Genomic DNA, 19,382 nt, shown 5'->3' on the forward strand with positions numbered 1-19,382 from the left:
TGAGTAGGTTTCTCTTCCGTTGACATGTTGTGAAATCCTCCTGGCGCTCTTCAAACACTCCAAGTCGCTGGGCTTTGTCCCTGCATGCCTGCACATTAGTGGTAGAAGACGCCACTCATTAGGCCACTCTAAAATACTGTGCCAAGCAGATAATGAACAGCCAATGGAAATTATTTGGCGATACATCGTGCTCCAAATGTCTTTTCAGTGACACACTCGAATCCTGTTGCTTGTGGCGCAATGTCTCTCGCTCTGCAGACTAAATGAAAAGCACAACATGGGTCCCTTCATGAAACAACAACCCTCAAATGAACCTGGCCTATTGTTGAGTAATAATAATCACATGTTTACCCTGGACCATGTCCATGGACTACCATGTTATAATTATTATCATCATTATCCTGATTACAAAACATCATTGAGGATAGCAGATTAGCGGGACTGAGTGGTTCGTGGGGGTCTCTTCTAAATCGCTCACTTAAAAGTGTCGGGGCCAGACTCATAAAAAAGAGTTTGGCCGGGCAATCTCTTATTCATGACTCTGCTGTGCTGGTGAATTACTTGCTTGGCAGAGCTGTGAGAGAGTGCAGCTCGGACATCTAGAGAGGCCGTGCAGTCAACCCCCTCCATCAAGGCACTCCTCGGAGGCAGGGCTCACCTGGATTAAAAATACATGGGCCGCACGCCTTGCTCACGTAACAGTGACCATGTGTGTGTCTTCTGTTTTCCTTTTACTCACAGTACTCATGACGGATGTAAAGTTACCCTTCTACCGGGAGAAGAGACTTCTCTAGAAAATTATGATTTTGCTTCGTTCTTGTATGCGTCACCCTACAAATATGAGGCCAAACATGCACTTTCTTGTGCTTTGGGCTCAACCCTTTACCCTACCTGTGCACGCGGGTGTGCGCCCTCACTCCCAGGAACACAGAACATTCTGTACCGACCGTGAGGGACGCACCAGGGAAGGGTGGGACATACCTAGGGAGTCTGAGGACAAACGCCAGCGAGATGTTGACTTCCCTCTCTGCCCCTCTGGCCGCTCTCAAGGAGGCTGCCCTCTGCTGCACTAAAGCCAGGACAATGTCTCGTTGTCCCTGCTCACTCACTGGGCCGGCATCAGTGCAGATACGCAGCGCACATCGCCTCCCTCCAGCCTTGCTGGCTGTGTGGCTTCAGAAGTGAAGAAGCAGAGCAGAAGTAACCAACCTCATCCAGGCAAGGTCCAATTCAGTGTAGGCACAGTATTTGCCACAGACCCTCACAAACACACACAAACCCTCATGCACACACACACACACACACACACACACACACACACACACACACACACACACACACACACACACACACACACACACACACACACACACACACACACACACACACACACACACACACACACACAACCCCACGTTTTTACTTGACTGGGTTGCAGCACTATAACCAATGTTAGTGAGCTGGTAGCTCTTTGTATTTATTGGTCCACTCTTGGCAATGGTATCACATGAAACAATTGCAGTACTGAACATGTAGAAAAACATTGGTGTGTAAAACCAATGCCCTAACCCGCCGAGGAACCGTGGTCTTGATATGGAATGAAGGGCAACTAATGGCATATGATGGGATCCCCTTGGTTCTCTCCCCCTCTATCCCCTCTCTTCTCTCCTCTCCCGATCTACCCCTCAATCTCGCTCTCCTTCCTATCCCTCTCTCTCTCCTCTCTCTCTCTCCCCTCTTACTCCCCTCTCTCTTTCTCTTTCTCTCTCTCACGCTCTCTCTCTCTCCTCACTCTCTCTCTAAACGCTCTCTCTCTCTCGCTCTCGCACTCGCTCTCGCTCTCGCTCTCTCTCTCTCTCTCTCTCTCTCTCTCTCTCTCTCCCTCTTTATCTGTTGAAATGGGCCTCACATGGACACACTTACTATGGACACTTATCTCAATAAATGTAAATTGAATTAAACCAATAATCTACATGCAAACAATCATGTGCTCGTTTCCCTTGACAAAGCAAAGAAGCAAGCGAGCAGTCGGGCCATATCCTTCAGGAAGCAGGCCGTTGATATTCCTTGTGAGCAACCCAGAATCAAAGGTCACATTCTTGCTCAGTAGTACCATCTGTAGATAGAGGCCCAGGCCATGCAGTCTGTGAGAACACGCTCTGTTTTCCACAGATGGATGCGTGCCCGGGCCACAGTCTGATAAGACAGCCGGGCTCTCTGGGCCTTCTGAAGGGGCAGCATAGAACTGGATGATAGGGAGAATCTTGCGATGATAAACGACATGAGATGCAATCAAAGCGAAGATGTAATCAAACTAATACCTATTTAAGAGTTAGTGCTGCATCCTAGGTATAGTGCAGGGTATTCTGGTGGCTAAGCAGTCTGACTCCCAGCCTAAGGGTACCAGGTTCAATCCCCCCTTTCCATAGCCTGCCTTTAGATTCTTGAGCTTTAGATGCCTTACCCTACATGCTCTTGTTTTGTACAGATTGTTCAGACCTCACAGGAACATACTTTGAGATGGTCAGAGACAAGAGAGACGCACAAACACACATAAACACACGCGCGCGCACACACACACACACACACACACACACACACACACACACACACACACACACACACACACACACACACACACACACACACACACACACACACACACACACACACAACACACACCCACACTCTGCCTAGTTTTATTATTGAATGATCTCACGAGAATCACATTTATTTGGATCATCAAAATATATGTAATACGATTACCAATATCAAAGTAATACGTTGCAATGTGTTTATCAATAGGTTGCAATCCTTATGAAATCACATGGAACTATATACACCGGACACAATTACATCCACATTAAAGCCACACATTCACATATACACCAATGTATTACCAAATCAATATCAAACTATAGTTGTTTCCGAATGTTTATCTTAATGGACATTATTCGGGTTTTAGGTCAATTTAATATTCCTTGCTTATCAGATTTAAAGATAAACTATTTATGGATGACCATATCCTAATATGTCACTTTGTTTGTATCTGCTATCTGTTTGATTTTCATCACAAAGAAAATGTTGTTGTTTTTGTAGTGTTTCACATTTGATTCGTTTTGTGTTGCAAATGAAAAGAATGCTGTTGGTCAATTCATTAATCAAATCACCTCCTCATCATCTTCCAGGGATTTCATTTGATTTTCTCCGTCTTCTTCACTTGATGACACAATCACGATGACTAGATGCATTCATGGCTTCAAATATCTTGAAATCAGATCAAATTCCCAGACATTATCTGACAACGACATTAGTTTCATTTGATTCAAATCTAAGGTATGTGTCAGGGTGTATTTAATTAGAGATCAGAGAATATAATTGGCATTTAGTTGCCACCTTATCAAATCCATTCGTTTAGGAAATGTCATATTTATTGAATTTGATTCCTTGGCTAAATTAAATATGAGATGCAGACTTGGGATACAGACGGCTCATAATCTTAGGCTGAGTGCCTCAGCCGGGTTTCATCTGTGAACAAACCAAGCATTCATAGGGAAATGCATTTTGTCTACTGTATTCCCAAAAGAGATGCCCTTTTATTCACTTCAGAAAGAGGAAATGCTTTGTCTGTATTTATGTACCGTTCTTTGGTAAGCAGTCTATTAATTTTAGGATAATCTGAGTGGGAAAATAACATTTCCATTTCATTTTGAGTTCACCATTGTTATCATTGCATATTGTCCCAGACGTGAGCGTCTTCATTCAGATGTGCAGATTCTGACCACAGTATAATGTCAGGCTGGATACTCAGTCTTTCCATATGAATGGCGCCTTTTCTTTCCATTGTCTACTATGGTGCTCAAATTATGAACTGAAGTCCCATATCCATATTTCTAATCCATTCTGCACATCTTACTCTAACTTCCGCTTATTGTTTTGAAACAGAAGATATACAAACAATACGGCTATGATTGCAATTACATTTAAACGAGGAAAAGTGTGTTTGGCTATTACAAACTCTAAGGTGTCTGTTTCACCAGCCTTGTGTTGTGAAGGGAGGCAGGGATTAGACACATAGTGTCTTCACAGTGTCAATCACAGTCTGCACACTGATTAAGGCCCGTTTCTATCATAATAAATGTAAATTGGCACATCTGCCATGGTGGGCTAGCTGTCCAGGCTCTTCAATTAGCATGATTGATCAATTATCTGGCTGCTTGTGGCTCCGTGGAAACAGAGCTATGGGATGAGAGGAGATGGAGAAAATGACACAAATAAGTGTCTATACTGTGTAAACCGTTTAAAACCCCCTTAGGTGTAAGGAATGAATCGACACATAAAGTGGTGTGCAAGTGGTATTCTTGGGTCATCACTTATATAAGGTACTCCTTATGAATACAAAATACATCCTAATACTCATTAACCATATGATTCATCTAATAGAAAAGCCTAGGCTGCATTGCATCTCTTCAGTCCCAACAAAGATTCTCAACTGATCCAATTGTACAAAAAATCAGTTAGTGAGGTACCACAGAGAGCAAAATAGTCACTGGATGCTTCGACAGACTGAGAGTGTGGGACACAGTATTACTTTTACAACAGTTCGATTTTAATTTGAAAAAATGGAGTCCCAGAACTGTTCAGAACCGCGGTGGCATGTTTACCCAGGTGCACATCCTGTTTAGTGTTATTGGTGAAGACATTAAGACGATGATGAGCATATTTAATTTCTGCATTTAAACCTTGGCAATCGTGTGTGTGTGTGTGTGTGTGTGTGTGTGCGTGTGTGTGTGTGTGTGTGTGTGTGTGTGTGTGTGTGTGTGTGTGTGTGTGTGTGTGTGTGTGTGTGTGTGTGTGTGTGTGTGTGTGTGTGTGTGTGCGTGTGGGGGGGTCTGTCTTTAGAAATTATACCAAATTATGTCTTTACAAAATAATTAAACTCAATGTAGCCTCTGTGGTGTGGGATGTAGCCTACATCTTAATCAAGTAGAGAAACAAACAATGTTCCTGTGGTAATTCTCTGGCCTCAAAAGACAATTCAATGCTTTCAAATATCAATTGGTGATCTGCATTACCTTGGAGATGAGAATGAGATGAAATATCCCGACTACAGTTTCTCTCTAATCTAGCGGATGTGATTCGGTTCAAGTCAACACAACATGTTCTGTTCCATGTTTTTTATGTTCTAGTCACCGGGTTTAGGTGCTGCTTCGTGGAAAATTCAGAGTGAGGCGGTGCTAATGATGTTGTAGCTCATGCTAGGTTTCAAAGTGCCCCTCTTTGTGGGACAAGGTCTCCTACTCCTCTGGGCTTTTAGTGAAAAGGGTCACCACTCCACTTTATTTTTTTTCTCTCTCCATCCCTCTACAGTGTTACAAAAGCAACAGTGGTTGAAATCTCGTTGTATTTTATAGAGCGAGCTATTCCGGCTCGCTTTTGCAAAAAAAAAAAAAGGATAAATGATTATTGTTAGTCCGTTGCCATGGGAACACCCTCAGAATACCGGAGCGGGATCGAGCCCTTAAGATTTTTAATTTGGTTTAGAAAAATAATGCCCATTGGTGTGTGTGTGTGTGTGTGTGTGTGTGTGTGTGTGTGTGTGTGTGTGTGTGTGTGTGTGTGTGTGTGTGTGTGTGTGTGTGTGTGTGTGTGTGTGTGTGTGTGTGTGTAACATTCTGTATTTCATGACAACACAGCCTCCCCTTGGATTTGATCCCTTCCCCCCCCCTCCCTTTCTTTCTCTTTTTTTTTTCACGCACGTACGTATGAGTAAGCACTCCTTTGTGATCCTTGTTACCAGGCTACTGTAGAGAGAGTTTTTGATTTTGCCACATGAACTTCACTGACGTCAGGGCAACCGAGATGTTGTGCAACTCTATGCTCTCGAAGCACTGCAGGATAAAGGAGGTACAAAAATAAAATAAAGCAACACAAGGACCATTTCGGTGAGGAAGATCAGGTCTCCTGATCTTCCTCAGGTCTCCTGATCTTCCTCACCGACATTGTCCTTGTGTTGCTTTATTTTTTAAACATCATCTCCAACATTTCCACCGGGATGTTGGGTACGAGCACACGCCATCAGGAAAAAATCGCGTCCAAACCAAACCAAACTAGTCCTTGTCACGTTTCTTTGCTTTCTCCACAATCACTCTACTAACCTGGTCGAACGGGTCTGCATTATTACCTTCTGGGGGCACCCCGGTGAAGCAGATCCCAACCTGTCTCTGCAGGGATAAGACGAGGCTTGCACGGCCTATTCTCTCCGCTTTTGGCAGCTTGGCACGTTCCTTTAATATGGGAACTCCAATGGGACTCCAGTGACACATGCAGTATTTACTGTTGCTCATTACACTTCTCTTGTAATGAGCTACACAGAGTCTGACAGCTAACATCATTGTTATGTCAGTTTGTTTTTACTGTTTGGCGCTGCGTTGTAGTAATTGATGCTGAGGAATTCAGTTGTTGTTGTTGTTGCCCTTCGGGTGGGAAACGATGCTTCGGTTTGGGATTTCAGCGCATGTTGGTTCACTGTTGATTGTCGTCTATCACGGCGGATCATACAGAAGTGGACACGTGTGTCATGTTTTAAATTGTTTCAATCCTCACCCGTCAGACACCTGTCACAGAGTGCACACATTACAAAATGGGTCACACATTAGCCTGACCTAATTCAGCGTGATCTAGTTATATTACATCCAACTGCACGTCGGATGGGAGCACTAATCGGTAGCTCTACTACGTAGGAACTACTACAGACAATGGGAACTTCATGTCCACCCAAAACAGCAGCAACAGGGCCCCAGATCCTTTGTTCCTCATTAACCTTGGGGGGCCCGGTGAACAGAAGGAGCTCAAGTAGTCAAAGTATTCTCTTTGCACTCGCTTGTGAAGCATTCTACTTGCCCTTGGACCCGCATCCTCCTCCTCCACCACCTCCACCACCATCACCACCACCCACCCCCACCGCTCGCCGTCTCCCAGTATGGGGTGTGGTGCGGCCGGCCCCTCCTGCCCAGGGGCGAGGACAGAGCAGTGCCTGCTGGGAGGAGGGCGGCGTGGGGGTGAGCTGGCACCACGCCACCCCTCCCCCGGCTACCTGGCTGCCCGACCAGGGGCCAGAGCGGAGCCGGCCCGGTGCCGTTCAGATTGATGAGGCTGGGTCTGTGCGAGCAGGTGTAGGGTGTTCCGCTGCAGACTTCCTGCTGGCACTTCCTGCCCTTCTGTGTGTCGACTCCCGCGCCCGGATCGGGCCAGGCGCTCCCGCCCGGCCTGATCGGAACTCCTAATTGTCCTTATGAATATTTTAGATGCCGGCAGCAATGAGAGTTGAGGGTGGGGGGCTTCGGTTTCAGGGCCCATGACAGCTAATGATCGACCCAATGACCAGAGAGAGAGAGAGAGAGAGAGAGAGAGAGAGAGAGAGAGAGAGAGAGAGAGAGAGAGAGAGAGAGAGGACGATGAGTGGAGAGAGAGAGAGAGGAGAGAGAGAGAGAGAGAGAGAGAGAGAGAGAGAGAGAGAGAGAGAGAGAGAGAGAGAGAGAGAGAGAGAGAGATCATCTGCAATAATTAACCATCAACATTTGTTGAGGCAGTACCGTTATCATCTTGGTTGCTCTGACATAAATGTTCATGTTAATTCAAGTATTAATTTATACGTTAATAATGTATAAATGAATACCACTACTGTAGTAAACATGAACCCCATTAGTTAATGTTTACTAGACCATTAGTTTACTTAATTGTTACCAAATGTCTCTCCTCAACAGTTAAGAGGAATACGACTTGTAACTCTAACTGTAAGAGGAGTTAGGAGTCTCTGGTTTCCCTTAACAAGCTTCGACTTGCATGCTTCTTCCTGTTACTTGCCTCTACTTCCTGTGTACCGGTTGAGCCAAATCCAAGCACATTTTCCTGTTCTTCCTCTGTAGGCACATGAGGAGGACATCGGTTAACCACTCAAAAGCCACTCAAAGCTTGGTCGCTTCCGTCGTTCAGACGAGGCCTACAGCAACTCACTCTCTAATGGGCCAGCACAAGCCTCCTGTTTGGTCATTTAAATGTTCTATATTTGTCAGAGTGACACCCCAGTGGGTCAGACGCAGATACATAAAAGAATGGATAAGTATGATTATGGACTTAGACAAAAGGTTGTTTTTGTACATAGCGCATAGCTAGTTTAAACAATTGTAACCCAGATTAGGCTCTGCTATTTTCATCTATGTCAATTGTGTTATTATCCATTTCAAATATTACGAAGATTCCCCTGTTTCGTACAATACAATAGTTTCACTGAAGTGCTTCCCCTGTGTTCCTTCTCTTCCTGCCAGCCGTCACTAGACAATAGGATAGCAGGCTATAATAAAAAATATGGCTCAAAAATCAAGTGTGGTGTTCCAGTCAATAGCCTCGCAGCACCAACCAGGCCTTGGGCCGCGGTCCACACAGCAGCAGTCGTGAAAACAAGCCTTAGAAGTTTGATTTATTTCCCGAGTGGAAGACCACGGCGCAAGAGGGGAACGCCAGGGCAGCGGATGACTCCGTGTCTTAAGATGTTATATAAGAGCAGAAATATTCCTCGGCAGATAAAAGCCTCCTTATCAGTTGCCTTCCCATGCCGATTTTCAAGTGTGTTTGGAACTCAAAGAGGCCTTTTGATAAGCCCATTACACGGAACGGCCCGGACACAATGCTAATGTCACGAGGATTAGCACGCTACTTTGCCTAGCGTAGCGCCGGGCGCATGGGCTGATCCAGGGCCCTGCAGGGTGCGAGCTACTGGGACGCCCGGGCGGAGGAGGCTAGGGAGAAACCTGAACACAACCAGTGGGAACGGCACTGATAGGAAACGACAGAGCTCCATTACCCCTGTGTCCTCATGTTATCTGTCTACCTCGTCTGCTGCTTCCTACACAGTACACCACTTCTAGTAAATCGAACCCAATGAAAACACTTTGGGAAAATTAAAGTATACTGCACTGCCATTTTTCCTTGAGTTGCAACACTTCTTTCAGGTATGTTCCGAAACGTAATTCCGAAACTTCTTTGTTTCCCATTTTTTTTTTCAACATAGTTCATCTATTTTATCTGGCTCCTATTACAAATATATGGTATACTATTGGCATGTCAGTATACTAATACATATTTTACAATCAAAAAACATTACCCAATGATAGCAGTCTAGCAACAAGTTGAATACTAACCGCACCCCTCACGCCCCCCTTGTGTGTACTTATGCTGTTCATTTCTACTTTACTACAGTATTTTGTAATGTATTTAGCAGTTTGGTTGCATGTATACAGTATGTATCCTTCATCGAGAAGTAGCCCCAAGGACTTCTCTTGCGAGAAGAAAGAAACAAGACTGTTCAAGACATGTAGGCAAGCACCCACACACCAACACACACACACACACACACAGACACACACACACACACACACACACACACACACATACACACACACACACACCACACCCACACACACACACACACACCACACACACACACACACACACACACACACACACACACACACACACACACACACACACACACACACACACACGTAGCTCCCTGGCTTGACGTCAGTGTCTCCGGGTTCCATTCTTATTTGTGCAGCCTCGTCTCTTTCACTGCAGGTCTGTACTGCCGGGACGAATCCCAGCTGGCCTCTTCCCACTCATCTTTTAAAAACCCATCAGGGTCTTGTGAATAGATTGTACAAGTTCCTCCATCGCTTCCCTTCACAGAGCTCCTGTTAAAGACAGGGTTGTGTATTGAGTCGTGTGTTTTAAACGAGAATATATCTTTATATAAATAAAGGCTGCAGAAAATAGTGGCGAGGTGGAAACTGGAAATGACCAGGCTGGAGGGAAGACGAGGGATCGGGCGGTCAGTGTCCATCGATAGGCAAAGGGCAGAGTGGGAGTGGGTCAGGCGACCCTCCCCTGCGCCCCTTCTATGGCCATGTCTTTGTGTAGCGGCCTCTGATTGGCCAGCGCAGGGATCCAAGTCTTGACGTTTGGTGTTTGGAGCATGACACCTGTTTGGCCATGTGCTGATTTAGTGATCCATTTACTTAGAGCGGTGGGGTAGCATCTGTGGGACACCGGGGACAGGCCAAGTCATTTACAAAGGAATGACATCAATGTTTTCACAGACCTTTCAGTGTGTGACTCTCATAAGACGGCAACTCGGAGAGCGAGCCTGAACCCACTCCCTCATCGGCCACCCAATGAGCGCCGCATGTGCATGATAGTCACGCTTTGGGTTCGCCTTTGTTTCCCCATTCATGTGGTTTGTCTCCAACGAAGCAACCACTGAAAATATAGAGTGATTGTAAGGGATAGAGGAAGATATCTATGAGTTGAAAATGTTTATTTTATGTTTAAATTATCTAATTGAACCCCCCCCCCCCTCAGCCTGAAATACCAACATTATGCGATAAAATAAAATCTGCTTTTTGGGCTGAGAGTTCTGCATGGGAAGGAGTGGGGGAATGTTATCTCCATGGTAACGACCCAAGGCAAATTTGTGGTACTTTCTCTAAAGCTAGTTGTAGTTGATGTGTATGAGTGTATAATGCACGGTGCTGTGTATGAAATGCACCACACAGAATCACCCGCTGCCCACACGGACAACCACACACCCATACAGCACAATGGCGTTATGCTATAAATGTCCCAGAGGCTTAATCCTCTCTCAGATGGGCCCTCAACATCACCAGCAGCCTGACAGAGCAACTTACATTCACACACTTCTCGTGGCCGTTGGCCCCTGTGGCGACGTCCATGTGCCCCACACACTCTTTCTTCACAAAATAAAAAAAATAACCAAACTTGAGATTGGAACAGAGTAGGAAGTTTACAAACGGGTTGGGGTCAATTGGTATACCATGACAAAATGGCATATGTGGAAGATCATACAAGACATCTTCGAAGACTTTTTGTCATTTTGTGTCTTTTTGTATCTTGTTTTTTCCACGTAACCCTCATTTACTGTGGCTCTGGGTGAACAGTTGATTCATGATTGCCTGGTGGGCCTCTACTTAATTGGCGCCTGTCCTTGGCTCAGGGGTTCGGAGAAGTGGTCCTGGTTGTGAAAGTGGTGGAGCCCTGCCTGCCCCATGCTGAACTGTCAGCCGGCTCCCACAGAGCCCTGGGACTGTAATGAGCGGGTTGGATGCTTTAATTTCCAGGTCCCCATCAGATCTATGGCTTTTCTGGTCAAGAGTGCACATACTTTCACCCTGTAAACACAGCCCTTTCACGACACTAACTAGAGAGGGGGAGTTTGGTAAACAGGAAATGATATAAAGAGGCGTTTTCTCAGAATGAGAAGAATGCCGTTGCGTCCCACCACACTGCCAACATAACAAGTGTGTCCAAGCAAAGCAAACAGCAGTAAGTATGTGTTGAAGGGCCTCACATTCATTAGCAGGCCAGCTCTCCATCCACCACATAGGATGGACAATTATGTCTGATGATAGTGGCTGTGCTTCTCTATTACTGTCTTTTGAGGGCAATCTGCAACCCTTCACATTGCTGCGCCAGTCTAGTTACTATTCATAGATAAGCCAAGATGTACCCTGGTCTTTTTGTGGGATGCACAGTGGTGTGTTTTTGTGAAACATCCTAGGTGTTCTTTAAGCCTCATTCTGAGTTGAATACTTTCATGAATACCATTCAGAGAAGAGGCTTTTATCAGTGATAGCCAGAGCAGGTTAAACAAGGGAGTTGGTACCAGGCATGCTGTGCTCAGGTCTGGAGTTCTGGTGATAACATCGTGTTGGACACATCATCTGCTCTCACCAAACAAAGCTACTCTCAGATAACTTGAAAGACCTGCAGTAGCAGAACCTCCATCACACACACACACACACACACACACACACACACACACACACACACACACACACACACACACACACACACACACACACACACACACACACCACACACACACACACACACACTCACACACACAGGCACACACACACACACACAGGCACACACACACACACACGCAAAAAGACACACAAAGACACAAACGCACAAAGACACACACAGACATGAACAAGGACACACACACAAACACACACACAAACACACACACACACACAAATACACGCACACACACACTCACACATCACTCAAACACATGCAGACACACACGCACACACACACACACCACCCTTGGTGGGCGGTGAAGACGGAGCAAGGTCTCATTAGTGTGTTGGGGTGGTTGTAGGTAGCTCAGCCTGGTTGCACCCTGACCTCCAGCGGTGAGGGCGGGGGGGGGGGGGGGGGTGGGTTGGGGGGTGGGTGTGGGTGGTTCACAGACCTTTCTGTAGACACGAGGCCTTCAGAGACAGCCCGCCGACACGGCGCACCCACAGTGCACACCGATAGCAGAACCTGGAGAGTCACACATAAATCATGTTTTGAAGCGCCCCGCCGCGGTGTCACGTGCTGTCACATGCTGTCAGCGAGCCTTGTTAACACGGCTATTCAGAGGTCTAATGAGGAGGCAGGCTGCAGACTCCGTGGGAGTCAGCAGCACACCAGCACCGCCGAGGAAAGCGCATTGCGTTTACTCCTTTAACAGACTCTGGTGATGACAACACCGACTGATGTGCTCGCTCGCGCCCTCGCGCTCATTTTAATAACCGCACCATTTCATGCTCAGATAAGCATCCTTGACCACGATGCGATAATCCCGCTTTTATTTCCCTCATGAATTCACTTCGGTAAGATCACCCCTCAACCCCGCCCCCCCCCCCCCCCCCCCCCCCCCCACCCCCACCCACGAACCTCTCCCCGAGTGTCTGGCGCAGGCAGTGTGTGGCCGGGGTTGGTGAGGCTCTCTGCAGCGGGGATCCTAGTCCTCGCATGGGCTGGGTGCCGCGTGATAACTGCAACATAATGAAACATGCAAACACAGATGGCGGGGGGAGGCCGGGGCGCTGGGGAGGGGATCGGGAGGAGGAGGAGAACTGAGAGGGGAGAGAAATGCAGTTTAGTCAACAAAATGTGTCTTTTGTGGACCAGTCTAGAAGGGTGCTAGGAATGGTCACATTTGACCACGTTTCTTAGATATACTGTTACATACTGTTGCATATCTCCTATTAAATCTGGTCGCTTTGGCTGGTTGATACCTTAGACAAGTTGGGAAACCCACCTTGTTGAAGGCAAGAAATGTGATGTATACGTTTGTACGTAGTTTGCTGGAATATAATGAACCACGGAAATGAACACAATTAACATAACCCCTTCCTGTATGCCTGTTTTTCCAATCCACTTTCCAATTGTATTTCAGAAATTGAGAATCAAAGGCCATAATGACTGTGCTAGCCCCGACCCAGAGGAGTGCTTTGGTCAAAGCCCCCTCATGGACGACCATTTCAGCAAACTAGGCGAAGAGCGTGCTTTAATGTACAAGCGCAGTGGTGTAAGTACGACCCGTTGTCCTGTTCTGTGTTGATTCCTGTCTCTATGTTGATGTTCACTGCAGGCGCTAAACAAGAAAGAACACAGAGGCTGTGATAGCCCGGATCCCGATGCCTCATATGTCCTCACGCCTCATACAGAAGAAAAGTATAAAAAAATTAATGAGGAGTTTGATAATATGATGAGAAATCATAAAATCGTAAGTACTGTCAATGCACCGTTTTTTGCTTGGCTTTTGCGGCACAAAAGGAATTTCACCCTTTTTTTCGTTTCACTTTTTGTGTTGTTTTTTGCACCCTTCGAATTTCTGTCACCATCTTCTTGAACTTCCCGACACCCGCGTCTCTCCGTAAAGAATGCAGTCGTTTTTTCTAATTTTAATTCTTCTGCAGCTCAATTTTGGCACACCTTGATAAGATCACACTGCAGTGACACTGGGTGGCACACTGGGCCGTGACCATTGCAACAACAACAAAAAACTCTTTAGGTTCAGTTTTGAGTTTAGTTTCAGTTCCTAATTGTCTATTATATCTAGCTCCGCTAGACATGTCTGTCTTATATATATCTAGCTCCGCTGAAGATCTAGATTAATGGTAGCTTCCTGCCATATACTGAGTTATTCCATTAGATCTGTACCCCAAGCGCACGAGAGAAACCTCTAGGTCTCTTCCCAAAGCCCTGATTCTTTTTTAATTCCCCCTTTGAAATACCAGTTTCACTGTGATCTTATCACGAGTGGACTTCTGCAAGATCTTGTGCACACCAATCGTTAATTTTCTGAATATATTCAGGGCATATTATATAGAATTATAATAATATCTAATAATTTATTTTTCCATAATAATTTGATTTTGGATTGACATTAACCAACTAATGATAACAACTAACGTTTCTCGGCATATTCAGCTGTCGTTAATCGCTCCACTGATGCTTCGTATAGTCAGCACTTAATGGGTGTCCATTAACAATATTCAACTCTAATAACATGATAGCAAACACACACACACACACACACACACACACACACACACACACACACACACACACACACACACACACACACACCACACACACACACACACACACACACACACACACCCACACTACACACACACACACACACACACACACACACACACAAACAGAACACTCACACACACACACACACACACACACAACACCACACACACACACACACACACACACACACACACACACACACACACACCACACACACACACACCACACACCACACACACACACACACCAATAAATAGTATGTTAGAAAAATATATATTGTTTATCTGTGGTGCTGAAGTTTGCAATGTTCCACTATTTATCTGGTTCTAACGCACCACGTAATATTTGAATATACGTTTAATTCCATAGTATGGAGGAAAAGGTGTCCATACCATATGTCAGCTCATTAATGTTCTCTCCACAAACGTAAATGTTTTAACACACTGTCAGAATCCCACCTTTATGCGACTAATGTGTGTGACATGTTGTGTTAATCTGCGTGGCAGCTCACCAGTGGGACACACATAACTTAACATCGAGGGACACTTCGAACCACTTCCGTCCCCCCTTAAACCAACGTCTCCTCCCTCCCTCCTCCCCAACCCTCAAACCCATCAGGTTGTTGATTCTCCCCCTTTCTCTTTCTCTCTCTTCTTCTATGTCTTTTTCTGTGTGTGTGTTTGTGTGCATGTGTGTGTGTGTGGGTGTGTGTGTGGTGTTGTGTGTGTGTGTGGGTGTGTGCACTGTCCCCCCCAGCCCCCTCGCCCCCCATCTTAGCAGCCACAACCAGCGCCCTTTGGCCCACCCCAGCAGAACTTCTCCATGCACGTGGCCGTGCCCGTCTCCCACCCCAACGCCTCCATGTACCAGCAGGGCGTCGGCCAGGGCTCCCTGGGCGACGGCGGGATGCTGTCCCCTGCTCCAGACGCACTCCTCGGCCCTCCACAGGCCCCTGGAGCTCACAAGCAGGGGGACCCCCAGACAGAGGCCACACCCTAGCGCCAGGCAACACAGGCAGTCCTCGGACCCTGACTGTTGAACCATGCGACAGCACCCAAGACCCGCAGCACAGCGTACACCAACAGCAATGTACTGCCTCCATTTTGGAAGCATAGGAGCTTTGGAATGTTACCATTGTGTTGGTAGCGATGGTTGTCTGGGCTTTGTTTTCCAATTAACCGCATAACGATGTATCATAATGGTGGGATGGGATTTTTGTTGCGTTTGAATCTGCCACAAAAGAGAGGCGTTTCTAAGGCCAGACGTGGCTCTTAGTTAGCGGTGGTTGGCGGCATTTACGTTGAATTAGGATTTACGGTAATACAACTCTCTTGAGAGCTCTCAGTATGGCGGTATCGCCAACTGAAATCCTGTGATGCATTCGGATGTGGGATCCCAACTTTATTTATATATTTTTTATTCTATCACATTTGGGTTGGGTTTAACAAAAGAGAGGGGATTTTGAGACGCATATCATTAAGGAGCAGGTATGGGGGGGCGGTGCAACTTACTGAAGAATGTCTACAGGTACACGATTAGGATCAGACCCACAACCCTTTGGCATGGAGACTGGGAGACACCCTAACCGCTAGACTACACCAGCCTGTGTCATTAATCAGAAGTTGGCATAGTTCAATAAAAGCCTTGTCTTTGTGATATTCAGCTCCACTTCGAGAAAGTAAGGCAGAAAAACGGAATATGAGAAACATTCAGATGGGGGGCGAATCTCCTTTCTATTAGCGATGCACTGGGTGTTCAGAATCTGAGGTCATGTTAACACCTCGTAGCCTGTGTTTGTGTGAGATAGCCGTCAGTCTTCACACCTTCCAAATGCCTAATTTCACACCTTTTATGTGCAATGTGAGATGAATCATGGCAGGCTAAAAGTAGGATTCGTATGCTTGCTGTAAAACAGTATGGTGGGTCTGAAAGGCTGCAGAGCATGAGAAGCATCACAGCGTGGTTAGGAAGCCACATGCTTGGTGGGTGTTGTGTGCATTCCCACTGTAGATTTGGGTACCCACTGTAGGTTTGGTATGGACTGTTACTTGTTGCTTGTTGCAGATGGGGTATCACAAAGAATGGAACCACTCACTCGCTCTATCTTAATAATACAAGTTGGCTAAGAGCATCCTCGTGTCTCTATATGATACACCATTGGGCAATCCCTTAAATGAGCCATTAACAGGCTTGAGACAAAAAGCCTTGCTTTTTGTGTGCCGCAAACATGGACAGGACATGTCCTGTCCCTGGTGTTGTTCTCACATCTCCCTCCACTTGGCAGAGCAGTGCGGATGGTTCATCTGTCGCTCGGTGCATCTCATTAGGTGGCATGCTGGAGACCACAGACTTCCCAGTGCCAAGCGGCGTGGGCTCCAGCCCAGTGGGTAAATCCTCCTCACGAGAGATCTTTTAGCCCCTACGCTTAGCTTAGCATACGAGCTAGACACTGACATACGCCCCGCTGTGGTCTGTCCACTAGTGAGAGTTGCGTGCTAAGCTTAGCTTACCTATGCCCATGGGCTAGCCACACACACCCACCCCTCTGTGGTCTGTTCACTAGTGAGTGTTGCCATTGGTATGAAGTTGTTCAATACTGCAATGGACAAATAACAAAAAAATACATTGAAATTATTATTTTGACTTAAATGAGAACAATGGACTAACTTTGTACGCTGAGTTATCAATATAACTTGATGTAAATGTCAGACTACACAGGTGGTACACATTAATTAGTTTCTTCAGCTCTATTTTTACGTTTTATATGATATATTAGTAGTGATACCAATCGTATCGTGATCCATACAGATCATACGTTGACCCATCTAGCAAAGTTGAAAGCGTGTGACCAATGTAGCGGGGTACAAACCGTATGTGACCCATGTAGCGTGGTACAAATCATATCATCTCTGCCAAACAATACACAGACCCATCGGCCCAGCCCACGAGCTGACGGTCACATAGAGCCCTCTGTGCCCGCTAGTGGGGGTCTAGCATCTAGTGAGCGGCAGTGGTGTGCTGGTGGGCATTGGTTCCGACCTCGCCCCAGGCTCATGGAGGAAGGTGTGTTCCTCCTCTAAGTCGTGGTGGGGGGGGGGGGGGGGGAGAGAGAGGGGCGCCGACATGTGTCATGCGCTCACCGCATACACATTCTAGGGATGAGGGCGTTGGTGTGCGAGGGTTAACCCGGCGAGGTCAGCTGTCCGGTGGCCTTTGGCGGGTAAATAAACACGGCCGTTTCCTCTAAGCCCACCTCCACAACAGCCACCCCCTCCTCCTCCGGTTTCCTTCCCTCTATTGACAGGTGCATCTGCCCCGCTCTCCCCAGCAACCACTCACAACCCCTATAAGGCTTGAGAGGCTCCCGCCAAGATGGCCGCTGTGACCCCCGTGGGCGGCGGGCCCCCCAGGTCCCCTTAGGGCCACACAATGACCGGACGGCCTGTCTGTGTGGGAGCGGACAGGGCAGGTGGCCCGTGGCTGATTTTCCGTTCGGTTCGTACAGCCAAAGTATGTGCGGTGTGCGGGCGTTTGAAAATATCTTTGTCATCGTGAAATACTATGTTCAATATTTTCATTCACCTCTGCCAGAGTCTGACACGCGATATTATGGTGCTGGTGTGTAATTACAAAAAGGGCCGGTTTATTTTTTACGTATACATTTAGTCACTAGGCTACGAAGTACAAGCAAGTCTATGAGCAATTAAAAGCAAGCACTCTAAATTTGAATACTTTGGAGTGAACAAAAAGGTAAAAGTGTTTCACAGTCTAGTAAAACAAAAATGACAAAGTGCAGAGCTGCTACATTATTATCATAACATACTCCATAGTGTTATACGAGGCCTCAATGTGACACTATGGACAGCGGCTTAGAAATGCCATTGGTCAGCTTTGTGGCCAGCTTGGCCAGTTAAGTTTTAAGTGTATGTGTATGCTTGTGCGCTAGCACTTGTACATGTGTGTGTGCGTGCCTGTGCGTGCGTGTGTGTGTGTGTGTGCGACGTGTATGTGTGTGTGTGTGTGTGTGTGCGGAGGGGACCTGTGCGGTGGGGGCAGCATTGCTGTGGGGTGTCAGTGTGTTGGCAGAGGGCGAGGGAGCTGCAGCTGTTGCTCCTGACAGCGTGGACCAGCACTCGCTACAGGGAGTGGAACCCATTCCTGCCGTCACATGACCATTCTGACATAGCTCTCGTGCTTTTCACATGCATAGAGGAGCCCGAGAGTCTGGTGTCAAAGGGCCTAACGGCAGATGAAGGGCACTGTTGAAGGCCTCTGATTGTTCTTGTTTTATTGTTGTCCTAGAGAAAAGCTAGCAGAATGTGGATCAAGTGGGTTGCTACTTGACACCAAAAAAGAAAGAGCAGAAGATTTCCTGAAGTGGCAATTTTTTTTTGACAGTCACTACGTAAATAGAATGAAGTGAAATGGAAAAAGTGGTGCATTGGTCAACATTGTTTCAAATGCGTGTCAGGATCAGCACTAGGATCAGGTTTTTAAGGGTTCCGAGGACCGCCCACTGTGGGAAAGGTTCAGTCGGGGCACCGTCATAGCCATGGCCATGTTGGTCAAACCTTTATAATCAGGCATGTTGAAGGCCATATGAGGGGAAATCACATCTATTTTGTTGACGCACCTCGCTGTCCAACAGCCCTATTGACAACGATCATCCTTGAAAATATATGTTTCCTCAGTTCCAAGCCAAATGTTCTCGAGCTGATGTTCCTGCCACACAAATAACATGAAACAATAGAGCCTAACATCGGGTCTATTATTAGAGAACCATCTCTTTCCAGAGGCCCTTGATTCACAGTCATTAATCTCTGCTTGTTCATCCAGACGTATATATAAATAAATATATATTTGTCCTGCCTAAACCTGATGCTAGTGTGCTGTTAGTAACAGCTGGGCCTCGCAGT

General features: G+C 46.5%; 1 protein-coding gene across 1 annotated transcript in view; it reads left to right on the forward strand.

The window, feature by feature from the left end:
* mef2aa (myocyte enhancer factor 2aa) overlaps positions 1-19,382 on the forward strand; it is a 55,315-nt gene that overhangs the window by 25,016 nt on the left and 10,917 nt on the right. Inside the window, exons 5-7 of the mRNA XM_056598894.1 lie at positions 13,316-13,442; positions 15,257-15,453; positions 16,670-16,853. Of these exons, the coding sequence (XP_056454869.1) occupies positions 13,316-13,442; positions 15,257-15,453; positions 16,670-16,853 (508 nt within the window). The remainder of the gene's footprint in view (positions 1-13,315; positions 13,443-15,256; positions 15,454-16,669; positions 16,854-19,382) is intronic.

The sequence above is a fragment of the Gadus chalcogrammus genome, chromosome 9, assembly GCF_026213295.1.
Source record: "Gadus chalcogrammus isolate NIFS_2021 chromosome 9, NIFS_Gcha_1.0, whole genome shotgun sequence".
NCBI classification, from domain to species: Eukaryota; Metazoa; Chordata; class Actinopteri; order Gadiformes; family Gadidae; genus Gadus; species Gadus chalcogrammus.